Source organism: Protobothrops mucrosquamatus, unplaced genomic scaffold (assembly GCF_001527695.2).
Source record: "Protobothrops mucrosquamatus isolate PMUCROS unplaced genomic scaffold, P.Mucros_1.0 scaffold227, whole genome shotgun sequence".
NCBI classification, from domain to species: Eukaryota; Metazoa; Chordata; class Lepidosauria; order Squamata; family Viperidae; genus Protobothrops; species Protobothrops mucrosquamatus.
In genome coordinates, this window is record NW_015386578.1 from 237,106 (window position 1) to 250,206 (window position 13,101).

Sequence of the window (13,101 nt, forward strand, 5' to 3'; positions counted from 1 at the left end):
ACTGTTACCAAGGAACCGGCGTTAGGAATGTGCCTAGTCATGACCGGCCCAACAACGAGGTCAAGAAGCCGTGCGCACACGCTAGTCAAGTTATAAAAGCAACTCCCATGGACTGACATTTTGAGCCCTGAGGACGTCAGCAGATGGCTGACGAAAGCTAGGCGTTTTAATTGGTTTTATTAGTAGTTTTAGTAATTTTTATATATATATATATATATATATATATATATATATATATATATATATATATATATATATATATATATATATATATATATATATATATATATATATATATATATATATATATATATATATATATATATATATATATATATATATATATATATATATATAGCTACAATTTCTTTAAAGTCCATAGTTTTTATTTCTCTTTTGTTCTACCATAATAATTTTTGTTTTATTAATATGATAGATGTGATAGATGTCACATTAAAAATGAAATTTAGGCATTTAGAATTTTTAATAAATTATGAAGAATGTTAACATTTTTATTTCAATTGAGCAATAAAATTAAAATTAATTTTGACTTTATCAAATGCAATTCCAAATTAAATATTTTTATATAAATAGTACAGTAAGAAGCAAGTTCTACTGCAGCTATATCTGTCACTATATTTTTCAATTTTCATGGCATTTTCTTTATATATATATAAAATGCTTTATGTACTTTAATGGGTAGTTTGAACAGAAGTCTTAACCAATCCTATTTGATCTTTCTCATTTAATTATGAAGACTTCTTTTAAAATGTTTGATTTGGGATTTAACCTATTCTTAAAATGTGTGAATTGGGTTTTACCTACATTTTTAGTAGAACTTTAGTAACTATAGAGTGCAATATTCTGCTGGTGTGGAAAGCAGCCGCACAAGATGCATTGGGTACTCAAAGAAGGACACATGAAACACCTCTGCTCCATGAACTGCATTGGCTGCCAGTTTGATTCTGGGTCCAATGCAAGGTAATGGTTGTGACTTACAAAGCCCTATATGCAAATGGGACTAGGCTACCTGCATAATCACCTTCGCTCCATTACATTGGTCCATCCCACCTGGTCCAGCAGGGAAGGAATGCTGCAGATCCCACCAGTTAAAGAATTCTGACTCCAAGTATCTAGAACAGTGGTTCTCAACCTGTGGGTTGGGACCCCATTTGGGGTCAATCGACCATTTCATGGGGGTCGCCAAGCAAGGCTGTCCGCCATTTTTTTTGTCCGCCATTTTTTCCCCCTTTTCTGGCGGGTGCCTCGGCCGGCACAGGGGGGAGGAACCACGCATGCGCGGCGCTCCCGGACAGGGAAAGTCCTCGACTTACGACCGGTTGGGTAGTCCTCGACTTACGACTGGTTTAGTCCTCGACTTACGACCGGTTTAGTCCTCGATTTATGACCGGTTGGGGTCGCGGCATTAAAAAGGTTGAGAACCACTGATCTAGAAAGAGAACCTTCTCTGCCATTTCCCCACCCTGTGGAATATTCTTCCTGTGGAGGCTGGCCCCCACTTTCCTGGCTTCCAAAAAAGTTAAACATGCCTCTGAGGCCTTGTATGGGGAGCCCACAAGAGCATGCAGCATGAAGCTGGCCAATGCCCTGAGAGCACTCCATTTGCCTTTCAAATTGATTTTTTAATAGGACTTAATTTTTTTTTTTGCTTATATATTATTTTTATATTCTGGCATTCTATTGTACACCACACAGAGAAGGGAGAAGAATTCAAATATGCAAAAAATAGAAATATCTTGGTGCTAATATTCTCTTTTTTTAAAGTAAAGATCCATCCAATTAAGTGAAATAATGCTGTCATTTCACCAAATCATATTTTAAAGGGAAGAAATGAATCTAAAAGAAGGGTGTGTAATAGTAGTATAGAAAATATATACAATGCATTCAAAGTGAAACAGAATTTTAGAAATGTCTGTAAATTTATTAAAAAGAAAAAATTGAAATATCACTTTGGCATATGTATTCAGACCCTTCATTCAGTACGTTAAAGCAACTTTGGCAGCAATTACAGCCTTGAGTCTTTTGGGGCGTGATGCAACAAGCTTTGCACACCTGGACTGGGGGATTTTCTGCCATTCTTCCTTGCAAATCCTCTCAAGCTAAGTCACGTTGGATGGCGACCATTGGTGGTCAGCCATTTTCAGGTCCCTCCAGAGATTTCAATAGGGTTCAAGTTAGGGATCTGGCTGGGCTATTTTAGGACAGTCACAGAATTGTCCCTAAGCCACTCCTGTGTTGTCTTGGCTGTGTGGTTAGGATCGTTGTCATTTTGGAAAATGAACCTTCTGTCCAGTCTGAGGTCCTGAGCACTGTCAAACAGGTTTTCATTGAGGATATCCTGAACTTTGCTCCATTCCTGACCAGCTTTCCCTCAATCCTAACCAGTCTCCCAAGTCTCTGCTGCTGAAAAACACCCTCATGGCATGATGCTGCCACCACCATGTTTCACTATTGGGATGATATTGGGCAGTTGATGAGCCGTGCCTGGTTTCCTCCAGACATAACGTTTAAAATTGAGGCCAGAAAGTTCAATTTTGGTTTCAACAGACCAGAGAACCTTGTTCCTCACAGTCTGAGAGTCCTTTAGATGCTTTTTGCAAGCTCCATGTGTTTTGCACTGTAGAGAGGCTTCTCTCTAGTCCACTCAGATTGGTGGAGGGCTGCAGTGATGGTTGTCCTTCTGGACTCTGTCCCATCTCCACACAGGATCGCTGGAGCTCAGTCAGAGTGACCACTGGTTTCTTGGTCACATCTCTCCTACTAAGCCCCTTCTCCCCCGATTGCTCGATTTGACCAGGCAACCAGCTCTTGGAAGAATCTTGGTTGTGCCAAACTTCTTCCATTTGAGAATTACGGAGGCCACTGTGCTCTTAAGAACCTTCACTGCAGCAGAAATTTTATTGTAGCCTTCGCCAGATCTGTGCCTTGCAATAATCCTTTCTCTGAGCTCTGCAGGCAGTTCCTTTGACCTCATGGCTTTTGCTCTGCTACAGTATGCATTGTCAGCTGTGAGACCTTCTACAGAGAGGTGTGTGCCTTTCCAAATCATGTCCAATCAATTTAATTTACTACAGGTTGATTCTAATCAAGGTGTAGAAACATGTCAGCCATGATCAAGAGAAATGGGAGGCATCTGAACTAAATTTCAAGTGTTGCAAAGAGTCTGAATACTTAAGCCAATGTGATATTTCAGTTTTTTTCTTTTTAATAAATTTACAGACATTTCTAAACTTCTGTTTTCATTTTGTCATGGGGTATTGAGTGTAGATTAATGAGGAAAAAATGAATTTCAACAACTATAGAATCAGGCTGCAACATAACAAAATTGACAAAAGTCTGAATACTTTCTGAATGCACTGTATAACAATGGTAAAATGTATTGACATAAATCTTTATTTTTAGGGGAGGTTCTAGTTCTTGGCTGCTGTTCTTAAATGAAAGGGGAAAGATAGAAACTGCACAAGTTAGGAGAAACTAAAAGAAGCTAACATTAACAAACTATAATCTAGGAACAGATTAAGAAATAAGTCAAATATAGTATTAAGAAGGAAAGTTATAATAATTATTATAAAAGGAGACCTTGGTGACATCTGTTCACAAATTTTGAGGCATGACAATAATACGTGATAGATGAAAATATTGCAACTTTAATGAAAAGATACACTTTTGAATTGGGATAAGTTAAAACAAAAAGAACTCAGATCAAATGAAGATAAATCAAGACATGACAGGAAAGTATGGTTCAGTTCTGCACATGTTACAAAAGTAAATCCACTCAGTTCAATGTAATGTTACTTGGGTTAGTCTTTCTAGGATTTCAGACTGAAAAGTCAGTAATTAAAATTTAATGTAAAACACTAGCTGATCACATTGGAAAAAAGGAAAGAACTGATCAAACTAATTGAAGAAGCTAAAATTAAACAAGTAGAAAAGTTGATATAATAGGTATGGTAAGGTACAAGAAGATAAAAATCAGTAAAATAATTTCAACATGGAAGAATGATAATTTGAATACTGATTTAGGTAGAAACTGTAAGGATGAATTTTTGAAATATTGTAGAAAACTGTCATATATATAAGCTCAAGCAGTAATGTGAACAAATAAAGAGAAGAGTAAAAAAAGTAGTTCTCTTCCTGAAAGAATAACATTGGTGACAAATATCTCAAACTATAAGTACTATTTTCTACAGACTGTTTTAAAAATCCATCTTGGAGAGGAGATGGGTGGCAGAAAAAAATTGGTTTTTTTTTTTCTTTTTACAACCTTGTAATTCCTTAATTCAGGGTTGAGTTGGGGCGACTGAATGGAGCTGAGTGTTTACTGGCTGGGTGCCCTTCCTGATGCCTACATGGAGTTCACAGTAAATATTTTCTCTTTGTGTACTGATAGAGAAACATCAGTCGCTTCCTAGGATTGAACTCTCAACCTTCTGAGTGGGAGGCAAGCGTCTTCACCTCTAGGTCACCAGGCAGCTTGGCATAAAAATGTGATAAATAAAAATAAATAAATAAATAAATAAATAAAATATAAACGTATATGCACTGTAATTAAAAGTAGGAAGCAAAAAGTGATACACCCATTCATTAAATGACTGATTACAGTTACAGCAGTACTGAAAAAAGTGATTTAGGACTGGTGCTCACATGACTGCAATATTCCCATGGACACATGATCAAAATACAGGTGCTTGGCAAACTGGCTCGTATTTACAACGGTTACAGCATCCTAGGGTCAGCTTCTGATAAGCAAAATCAATGGAGGAAGTTGGATTAACTGCATGATTCATTTAACAACTGCAGAGGTTCGCTTATCAAGTAGTCAATGGGAAAGCCAGATTCACCTAATAACTGTGTTCCTATCTTAACAACTTGCTTAGCAACAGAAATTAAGGTTACAATTGTAGTTGTAAATTGAGGACTTATAGGTATATGGTTCCAAAAACAGTGAAATTTTGAGAAGACGGTTATATTGGGCCCTATTATATAGAAAATCATTAAAACCTATTTTAATCTAATCCTCTTCTGTTGGCATTCTAGTATCTACCGTAATTGTTTTAGATATGTAACAATGATTCAAAAAGATCATTGGCAAATAGGAGTTTGTATCTGAGGAGAATTGTAATTTATGCAGGTGAGAAAGGTAAAGTGTTTGGAATGATTATGTTGCATTTAATTCAGATATGCTGTATTAAGATGCACCTTTTCTCTTTTGCAGGTAGACTCTTTCAGGGAGAGAATCACAGGTGAAGTAAGTACCTGATTTCTGCTTGCAATTTCAACTAATGTTTAGTGGTTTCAGGCAGTTACATTTGCTTCTGGTTCTCATAAAAGAGACTTTCCCTATAGCAGGGGTGTCAAACTGCCGGCCCATGGGCCAGATGCATCATGCCGAAACCGCACCCACCCCATTGCCAGCAATGGAAAAAAAGTTGTGATATGTCGTGACACGTCACGTGATGTTGCGAGTTTGACACCCCTGCCCTATAGTATAGTGCTTACTGACCTCATGAATTTGTAGAACTTATGTATCTTTAGAAGTAGCTCAGCTTTCAAGAAGTTTTATCTATCTGGTGCTTTCTCCTGGTCCATACCAAGGCTTAGGCTTAGCCTTCCTTTTGTGGAATCATCAGTTATATTAATGCATGCATCATAGGTGACATTCTTTCTCTTTCAGGCTGAGGATCTAGTGGCAAATTTTTTTCCAAAGAAGCTTTTAGAACTTGATGGGTTCCTTAAGGTAAGAGCTGGTAGTCTGCTTTTTCCCAGGGCGAACCTTTATTTCAGGAATGATACATTGTCAAATAAAAGTTACCCATTGTTATTAGGTTTTAATGCCATTCCTGAGCATAAATACCTTACTCTTTTGGATATTCTGTCCTAGGATCCCATTCTGAACATTCATGATCTCACACAAATCCATTCAGATATGAACCTTCCCGTTCCGGACCCAATTCTGCTGACAAACAGTCACGATGGACTGGATGGGGTAAGATTGGTCATCTGTCTGTAACATTTAGTGATTGATCAAAACAACATATTCATTATACTTGCTGATAAGTTATGGAGAGAGAACAAAGCTTTCTGACATTGGAAGCAAGTATCTGCTTTGTAGCATCTGTTTCTCGAGGTTACTCTTAAGGGAAGAGTATGTATATAATATTTCCTCTCTTTTTTTTTTTAGTCCAATATGAAAAAGCGAAAATTGGAAGACTGTGAAGAGACCTTCCAAGGTAGATTTTGTGCTGGTTAATTATTGGCTACCAATTGTGTTTTTGGAAATTCACCCTAATTGAGGCAATCACTGAGAACATAAAGTACGTAAAGCTGTCCAGAATCCTAAAAGATTGATATGGTAACAAAAAAAAATCACATATTTTATATGTGTGCCTTTTGCATCCGGACATACCATGAACAAAATGTATATTAAAAATAGCACCTTAATATATGATTAGCTCATTGGAATTTGAAATGATCCTCTGAAATGCTGTTTTTCTATCTTAAAAAAAGAAAGAGTAGGGTCTCTGTATAACTTGAACAGTCAATGATGGTAAAAATTATTTGTGTTATTTCCAAACCATTTTGTTTCTCTAAGGAAATCACTGCTGCCTTAGTTTTAATTTGAGTGTTGTTTTCAACTTCTTCTTGTCATTGTTGTAACTGAGTTTTTCCAATAAGAATACAGAGTAGAGATCCCAGAATTGGATGTAACCCAAAGACTTTTGGGTTGGAAGTTGATTACCTTATGTCCATAACCTCAATGAGAAAGATCAACATCACTTGCACTATGGAATTTAAAAATTGGATTAAAAGTGGAATGAAAAAAAAGACTTGAATTTCCATGAGAAATTGGAGTAGGTTGCTTCCCTAGAATAAATAACTAGTGTCAGACCTGCTCCCATCCTGTCCCTTAGGAAAGAAAGACCCTCAACTCCGTTAGGTTGAAGCAAAAGGTTCTTTTACTAAGGAAATTGGTTGCAGTAAAGTCAGGCTAGCGCTAAGGTTTTCCTGCATGAAAAAACACACAAAAAGTTATCTTCTCCCCTCCCCCCTGTGACCAGTCCATGTTTCGTCAGTCAGAGCTCGCCAAGATGTTATGAGAACACTGAAATGTGGGCAATTTACATTCCTTGCTTAGGGCATGGCCTTGGTATCTCTGGTACAAACCGATTCCGGGCTTCTCTGGTCTTCATTACCTGTCATTCCCCCTTCCCTATTTCCCATCAAGTACACACAGTCATATTGCTCATTTGTCCATCTCCCCTCCCTTCTCCAGCCTTTGATGGCAGGAACTGGCAGGAACCTGACAACTAGTCTCTTTCTATGGCACTAGGTACCAAAGTCTTTGTCATGCCTAATGGTATGCTGAAGAGCAACCAGCAGCTGGTGGACATCATTGAGAAAGTAAAACCAGAGATTCGGTTGCTGATTGAGAAATGCAATACAGTAAGCACTGGTTTGCCTTTTTTGCCTTATGAGATTCTGTCTTACAGGACAGTTATTAGAAATGCTGCTTTTAAGAGGGAAGGGATAAAATCAAATGCTTTTCTGAAATTGCAGTACACAAATTCAATAAATATCTTCCGCACCTTTGGGATACCTTTTGCAGAGGTATTATATTAAGGCAAAATTTGTTACAAGTAGTCTTTGACTTACAATTAATCCTTTAGTGACATTACAATGCCACAGAAAAAAGTGACTTACAACCATTTTCCACACGACTGTTGCAGCATTTCCCATGATTATGTGATCAAAACTCAAACACTTGGCAACTGGCATGTATTTATGATGGTTGCAGTGCACATGATCACCTTTTGAAATTTTTTCACAAGCAAAGTTTTAATGGGAAAGCCAGATTCACTTAATAACTCTGTTACTATCTTAACAACTGCAAGGTTTCACTTAATAACTGTTATAGGAAAGGCTGTAAAATGGGGCAAAATTCACTTAACAACTGTCTTGCTTAGCAACTGAAATTTTGGACTCAATTGTGGTTGTAAATCAAGGATTACTTGTATCTTCTATTTTTTTAAATTATATGTCATCTGTCAAACAGTTGGTTCCATATAGTGCAGAAGGTAGAGAAGCTTGGTTGTAATTGGCTGCTTCTGTGGTGTATAAAGATAATTCCTGTGTAGAGACAATTATTATTAGGATTGTTGATTGGGTGGAAGACTGATGCAGTCAGTCATGATTTGCTCTGGTGTCTGAAGGGCTGTAGCTCATCCATCAGTGTTAACCCAATGTTATAATTGATCATAAGAGTCTAAAGATCAAATGTTTGTTAAGTTATTACTTTTTATGACTATTCTGGAAAAAATGGCCTCTCAGCTAAGCAAATGTTTCATGCAGAGCTTAGCTAGCAAAATGACTATCCAGAAGGTTAGTATTTCTTTAACATGCTGTTTTGTTCTTCAGGTCAAAATGTGGGTACAGTTGCTGATTCCCAGGATAGAGGATGGAAACAACTTTGGTGTTTCTATTCAGGTAAATTGACAATTGAGGAGATAACTCTGGGAAATTATGCCTATGGATGAAGTACTATGGGTGGAACCTTCTCTTAATGGGGGAAGAACAAATCATTATTTAGAACTTGACTGACTTGTGGCATAAGGTCTCCTGCCTGAGTAGGGGGTTGGACTAGAAGACCTCCAAGATCCCTTCCAACTCTGTTATTCTGTTATTGTGCTAGAGTTTTATACTTTACTGCATTTTGATTATTTTTATTTCATTTGGCTCAGGTTACTTAAATTGGAAGTTAGAATTCATAAGCATAATGGCTGTAATCACAGATTGTCCTTGCTTACCAACTGCCTCATTCAGAAACCATTTAAAATTATGATAGTGCTGAAGAAAAATTATGTCCAATGCCCACATCAATGACATTTGTGGTGTTCTTCAATCATGTGATCACTGTTATGATTAGTATGCATTGTCCGGGGTCTGGCCTGTTGTTTTTCTTTTATTCCCCCCTTATAGAGCAAGGAATGATTAGAGAGGAAGGGAGTAAGCAGGCACAGAAGGGGGAATATATACAAAAGGAATGTGATGGGGCTGGGATGCATGAGCATGCTATGCAAACACCCCATTGTGTTTCTACCTACTCTCTTGTACTCCATCTCCAATCTCTTCACTTTATGACGGGTGAAAATGGGTCAGGCACAGAAGGATTGCCTACCAAAATTGCCTGGTTTCCCTTGCAGAGTAGAGAAATTGGAAAGGAACGGATTATAAGAAAGTTAGCAGGCACACAATGGGCAATATACTAGGCTGTTTGTGTTGTCTCGTGGCTCCCAGCCCTGGTACCACAGCATTGCTTTCAATGTCTATTTCCAGTTATGTGTTTGCTTTCTCTCTAGTAATCTGTTCCTCCAATGAATGTAACATGTAAATATAAATAATAATTCCATTCTTGCTAATTATCCCAGCAACTGGATGAACATTCCAAAGGGGAGTGGTTAAGAAACAAAAAAAAAGCCTAGGGTATGAAACTGATTAGTCTTTTCAGCTTTGAGCCAGCAAGGATTGGGGAAAAAGAAAGGAAAGCGGTCCCAATTACAGGTAATCCTCAACTTACAACCACAATTGAGTCCAAAATGTTTGTTGCTAAGTGAAACAGTTAATTGAGTTTTGCCCCATTTTAATGACCTTTCTTGCTACAGTTGTTAAATGAATCACTGCAGTTGATCAGTTAGTAACATGGTTGTTAAGTGAATCTGGCTTCTTCATTCACTTTTCTTGTCAGAATGGTGTTAAAGTGATCACATGACCCAAGACACCGCAACTGTCATAAGTACAAGCCAATTGCCAAGCCCCTGAATTTTGATTACATGACTATGAGGATTCTGCAACCGTTGTAAGTGTGAAAAATGGTTGTGAGTCACTTTTTTCATTGCTCTTGTAACTTTGAATCATCACTAAGTGAATGGCTGTAAGTAGAGGACTGCTTATAGTTGATTTTCTATTTAGCAACCATTTTACTTAACAGAGCTGCAATTGCTGCAGTTGTTGTTGCTAAACAAGGTCCTGTATTCTACCTATAAAAGCTGTCTGGATATATCCAATTATAATTGTCCTCAGTATGAAGTCTTCTCTTAATATTTTCTTGCTGGCTTCTTTCTTTACAGGAAGAGACTGTAGCTGAGCTCCGAACTGTGGAGAGTGAGGCAGCTTCATACTTGGATCAGATCTCTAGGTGAGTATCTCCTTGCGGAGCATTTCAAGTTTTTTCCCTGATGGGGTAACTCTCTAGAGTATACATTGTTGTATGTCACTTACACCATCCATTGTAGCACTTTCCCCATTTTATTTCAGATACTACATCACACGAGCAAAGCTGGTTTCTAAAATAGCAAAATATCCTCATGTGGTAAGTGTTAAGTGGAGATATTAAATTAATTACTGAATTAGATTTAGGACCATTAGGCAGATTAGAAATAATTGAAAAGATTCTAGAGCAGGTGTCTCCAATCCCTGGTCCGTGGGCCAGTACCGGGCCGCGGCATGCCAGCAACCGGTCTGTGCAAACAAGCAAAGCCCATCCACGAGATGCAGGCAGCACACAAAATCACGCACCCTCCGGTCCGTGGAAAAACCTCTCTCCACGGAACCGGTCCCTGATGCCCAAAAGGTTGGGGACCTCTGTTCTAGAGTGTGTTCTCCTTGGAAATAACATTATGAATCAGATGCCTAGACCTATATTAGATAAAAAGTGGGCAGTCCCTAGAAACCCACATAATTGTACTGCTAAATAGCTGATTATATTTTCTGGAGATTTAGAGTAAAAGTATAAGTAAAATATTATTTTAAAGTATGATAATGAGCTTTCTTAACTTGCAGCCCTTGTCACTGGACAAAAAAACCCTCTCCTCCCACTTCCCTAACTGGAAAAAGTTAACTGGTCTTACCCTAAATGCACATCCTTGCTTCAGATTCCCATTCTGGAGGTAAACTAGTCACATAAGACTATTTTCTAACTAGAATTTTATAATTTAATAACATTCCAGAAATGGTTGGTGTTCAGTTTATGAAAACCCTGAGGATGGCAGATTTTTGTACTGTTAAAACTGAGAGATGGAATGAAACTTCTTAGCTATAAGTTGTCTTACTATAGAGATGGGAAATCTGTACTGCAGCTTCCAATAGCATTAATAATGAAGGATCCTAAAAATTCCTCACTCCTGCTTATTGCATGGTAGAGACTAAATGGTTCTGATTAAATAACTGTCTCTGTAGGAAGATTACCGCCGCACAGTGACTGAAATGGATGAAAAAGAATACATCAGTCTCCGGCTCATCATTTCAGAGCTCAGAAATCAATATGTAAGTTAATGTTGTTTCTTCCCAGGTTGGAAGATAATATCCCTTCTAATAAATTAAGAGTTTCCTTTAACAAAAGTGGATAAGCTGTTTTTGACCTCCATGTGTTGCTGAATTCAACTTCTAGAACTCTTAGCTACCTTAGTCAAGTGAGGAGTATTGGAAGTTCCAAATAAATAGTATTTTTGTGCCGTTGTCTTGGATTATTTCTTTAGATGTATCATTTTGTCCAGCAGAAGCAATTATCAAGTCTCAACTTCTTGCTGAAAGAAATATAGTGATATGGTATTATTCTAAGGAATAATACTTATATAGGCAAGCTTGTAAGTAACAAATTGCATAGATACTGGAAGTCTTGAGAAAAGGGTTGAAATTATTACAGGAAAGAAGAAATAATTTTTAGTTTATAATGCAACTGTATATGCAGTTGTGATTGCTGTCCATCTGAGAATAATTGTTAATGTTGCCCAAACCATTGAAATCTCGGGAGATACAGTAAATTATATGCTGGTTAACAGATAAACCTTTGGACATCTTTTAACGAAACAAGAAACAGACAAAGAAACAAGAAGTAAAACTTATCTCTGTGTTATGTTAAAGAGATACCAGCAGATCTTTAAGCACAATCCCCATGTAATTGGCTTTGTGTCTCTATATAATTGTGCAGGGTTCTTGATTGTAGAACAGTCCCACTGCTTATTTAAGGAATCACCGTTTGATAACGTGAGACTTTCCAATCTGTTTAGATCTGCAAATACTTGTCAGAGTCAGGGGAAAAAACTAACAGCCAGATTCTCTCCTTCCAGGTGACTCTGCATGACATGATTCTAAAGAATATTGAGAAGATCAAGCGACCCCGGAGCAGCAATGCAGAGACCCTCTACTGATATGGCTGCACTCTGAACTTATGAACTCTTCAGTAGGCTCAAGACAGTCTTTGCCTCAGTTTATGTGACTATCAAGATGGGGAAGCTGGCTGGAAACAGTCCTCACCATACTTTTAGTTAAACATCTAAAGAAACTCTCTCCTAGTCCTTTTCTGGTTGGTTTTTTGTTGGATCTTTGAATTTTTCCCTTTTCCTACCATGTCTTTGAGATACAGAAGGATAGAACAGACCATCTCCTGCTATATTGGTAGGCATAGGAGATTCGCTAAGCTGTTCCAGGCAAGAATCCCAAGATCAGAAGCCCTAAACAGTCCAGGTCTAGCATCCCTGACAAACTCCTTTCTAGGTAATTTGTGCCTGCCAAGAGCACTGTCAACTTCTACCCAGAGCTGATGTTTCTGGTCATAAGCTTCACTTTAGTCTTCCCACTGAAATTTAGTTTTTCATCTCAACATGGTTTGCCCTTATCTAACTTTGTGACTTGTCCAATCATGCAAGTTCTAATGCCATTATAAATTTCTCTTTTCTACATGTATTTCTTCCATTACATTTATTTTATCATTCTGAATATGTGTATATGTGTGTGTGTGTGTGTGTGTACACACACACACATATATATATATATACACATATACACACACACACACACACACACACACACAGAGAGAGAGAGAGAGAATCCAATAAGGAAAATTTTTTAATCAGTCAATGGGAAAAAACTTATATAAGATCACCAAGCGCCTGCATCCGGCTTCTAGACCGCGTCATCGGTCCCAGCTGATCAGATTGCACTCTAAACGTATCCTTAACACCAGCACCCAGCCCTTTCCTGTTCCTACTTCGTACACTCCCATTCACTCCTCCATCACTAATTCTT

The 13,101-nt window shown here is 37.8% G+C and overlaps 1 protein-coding gene across 1 annotated transcript in view; it reads left to right on the forward strand.

The window, feature by feature from the left end:
- The window catches only part of PSME3 (proteasome activator subunit 3), a 15,884-nt gene extending 3,124 nt beyond the window's left edge, over nt 1–12,760 (forward strand). The window contains exons 2-11 of the mRNA XM_015814186.1: nt 5,237–5,269; nt 5,696–5,758; nt 5,903–6,007; nt 6,203–6,251; nt 7,352–7,464; nt 8,437–8,505; nt 10,146–10,213; nt 10,333–10,387; nt 11,254–11,340; nt 12,144–12,760. Coding sequence (XP_015669672.1) covers nt 5,237–5,269; nt 5,696–5,758; nt 5,903–6,007; nt 6,203–6,251; nt 7,352–7,464; nt 8,437–8,505; nt 10,146–10,213; nt 10,333–10,387; nt 11,254–11,340; nt 12,144–12,224 — 723 coding nt within the window. The 3' untranslated portion in view covers nt 12,225–12,760. The remainder of the gene's footprint in view (nt 1–5,236; nt 5,270–5,695; nt 5,759–5,902; nt 6,008–6,202; nt 6,252–7,351; nt 7,465–8,436; nt 8,506–10,145; nt 10,214–10,332; nt 10,388–11,253; nt 11,341–12,143) is intronic.
- The last annotated feature ends 341 nt before the right edge of the window (nt 12,761–13,101 follow it).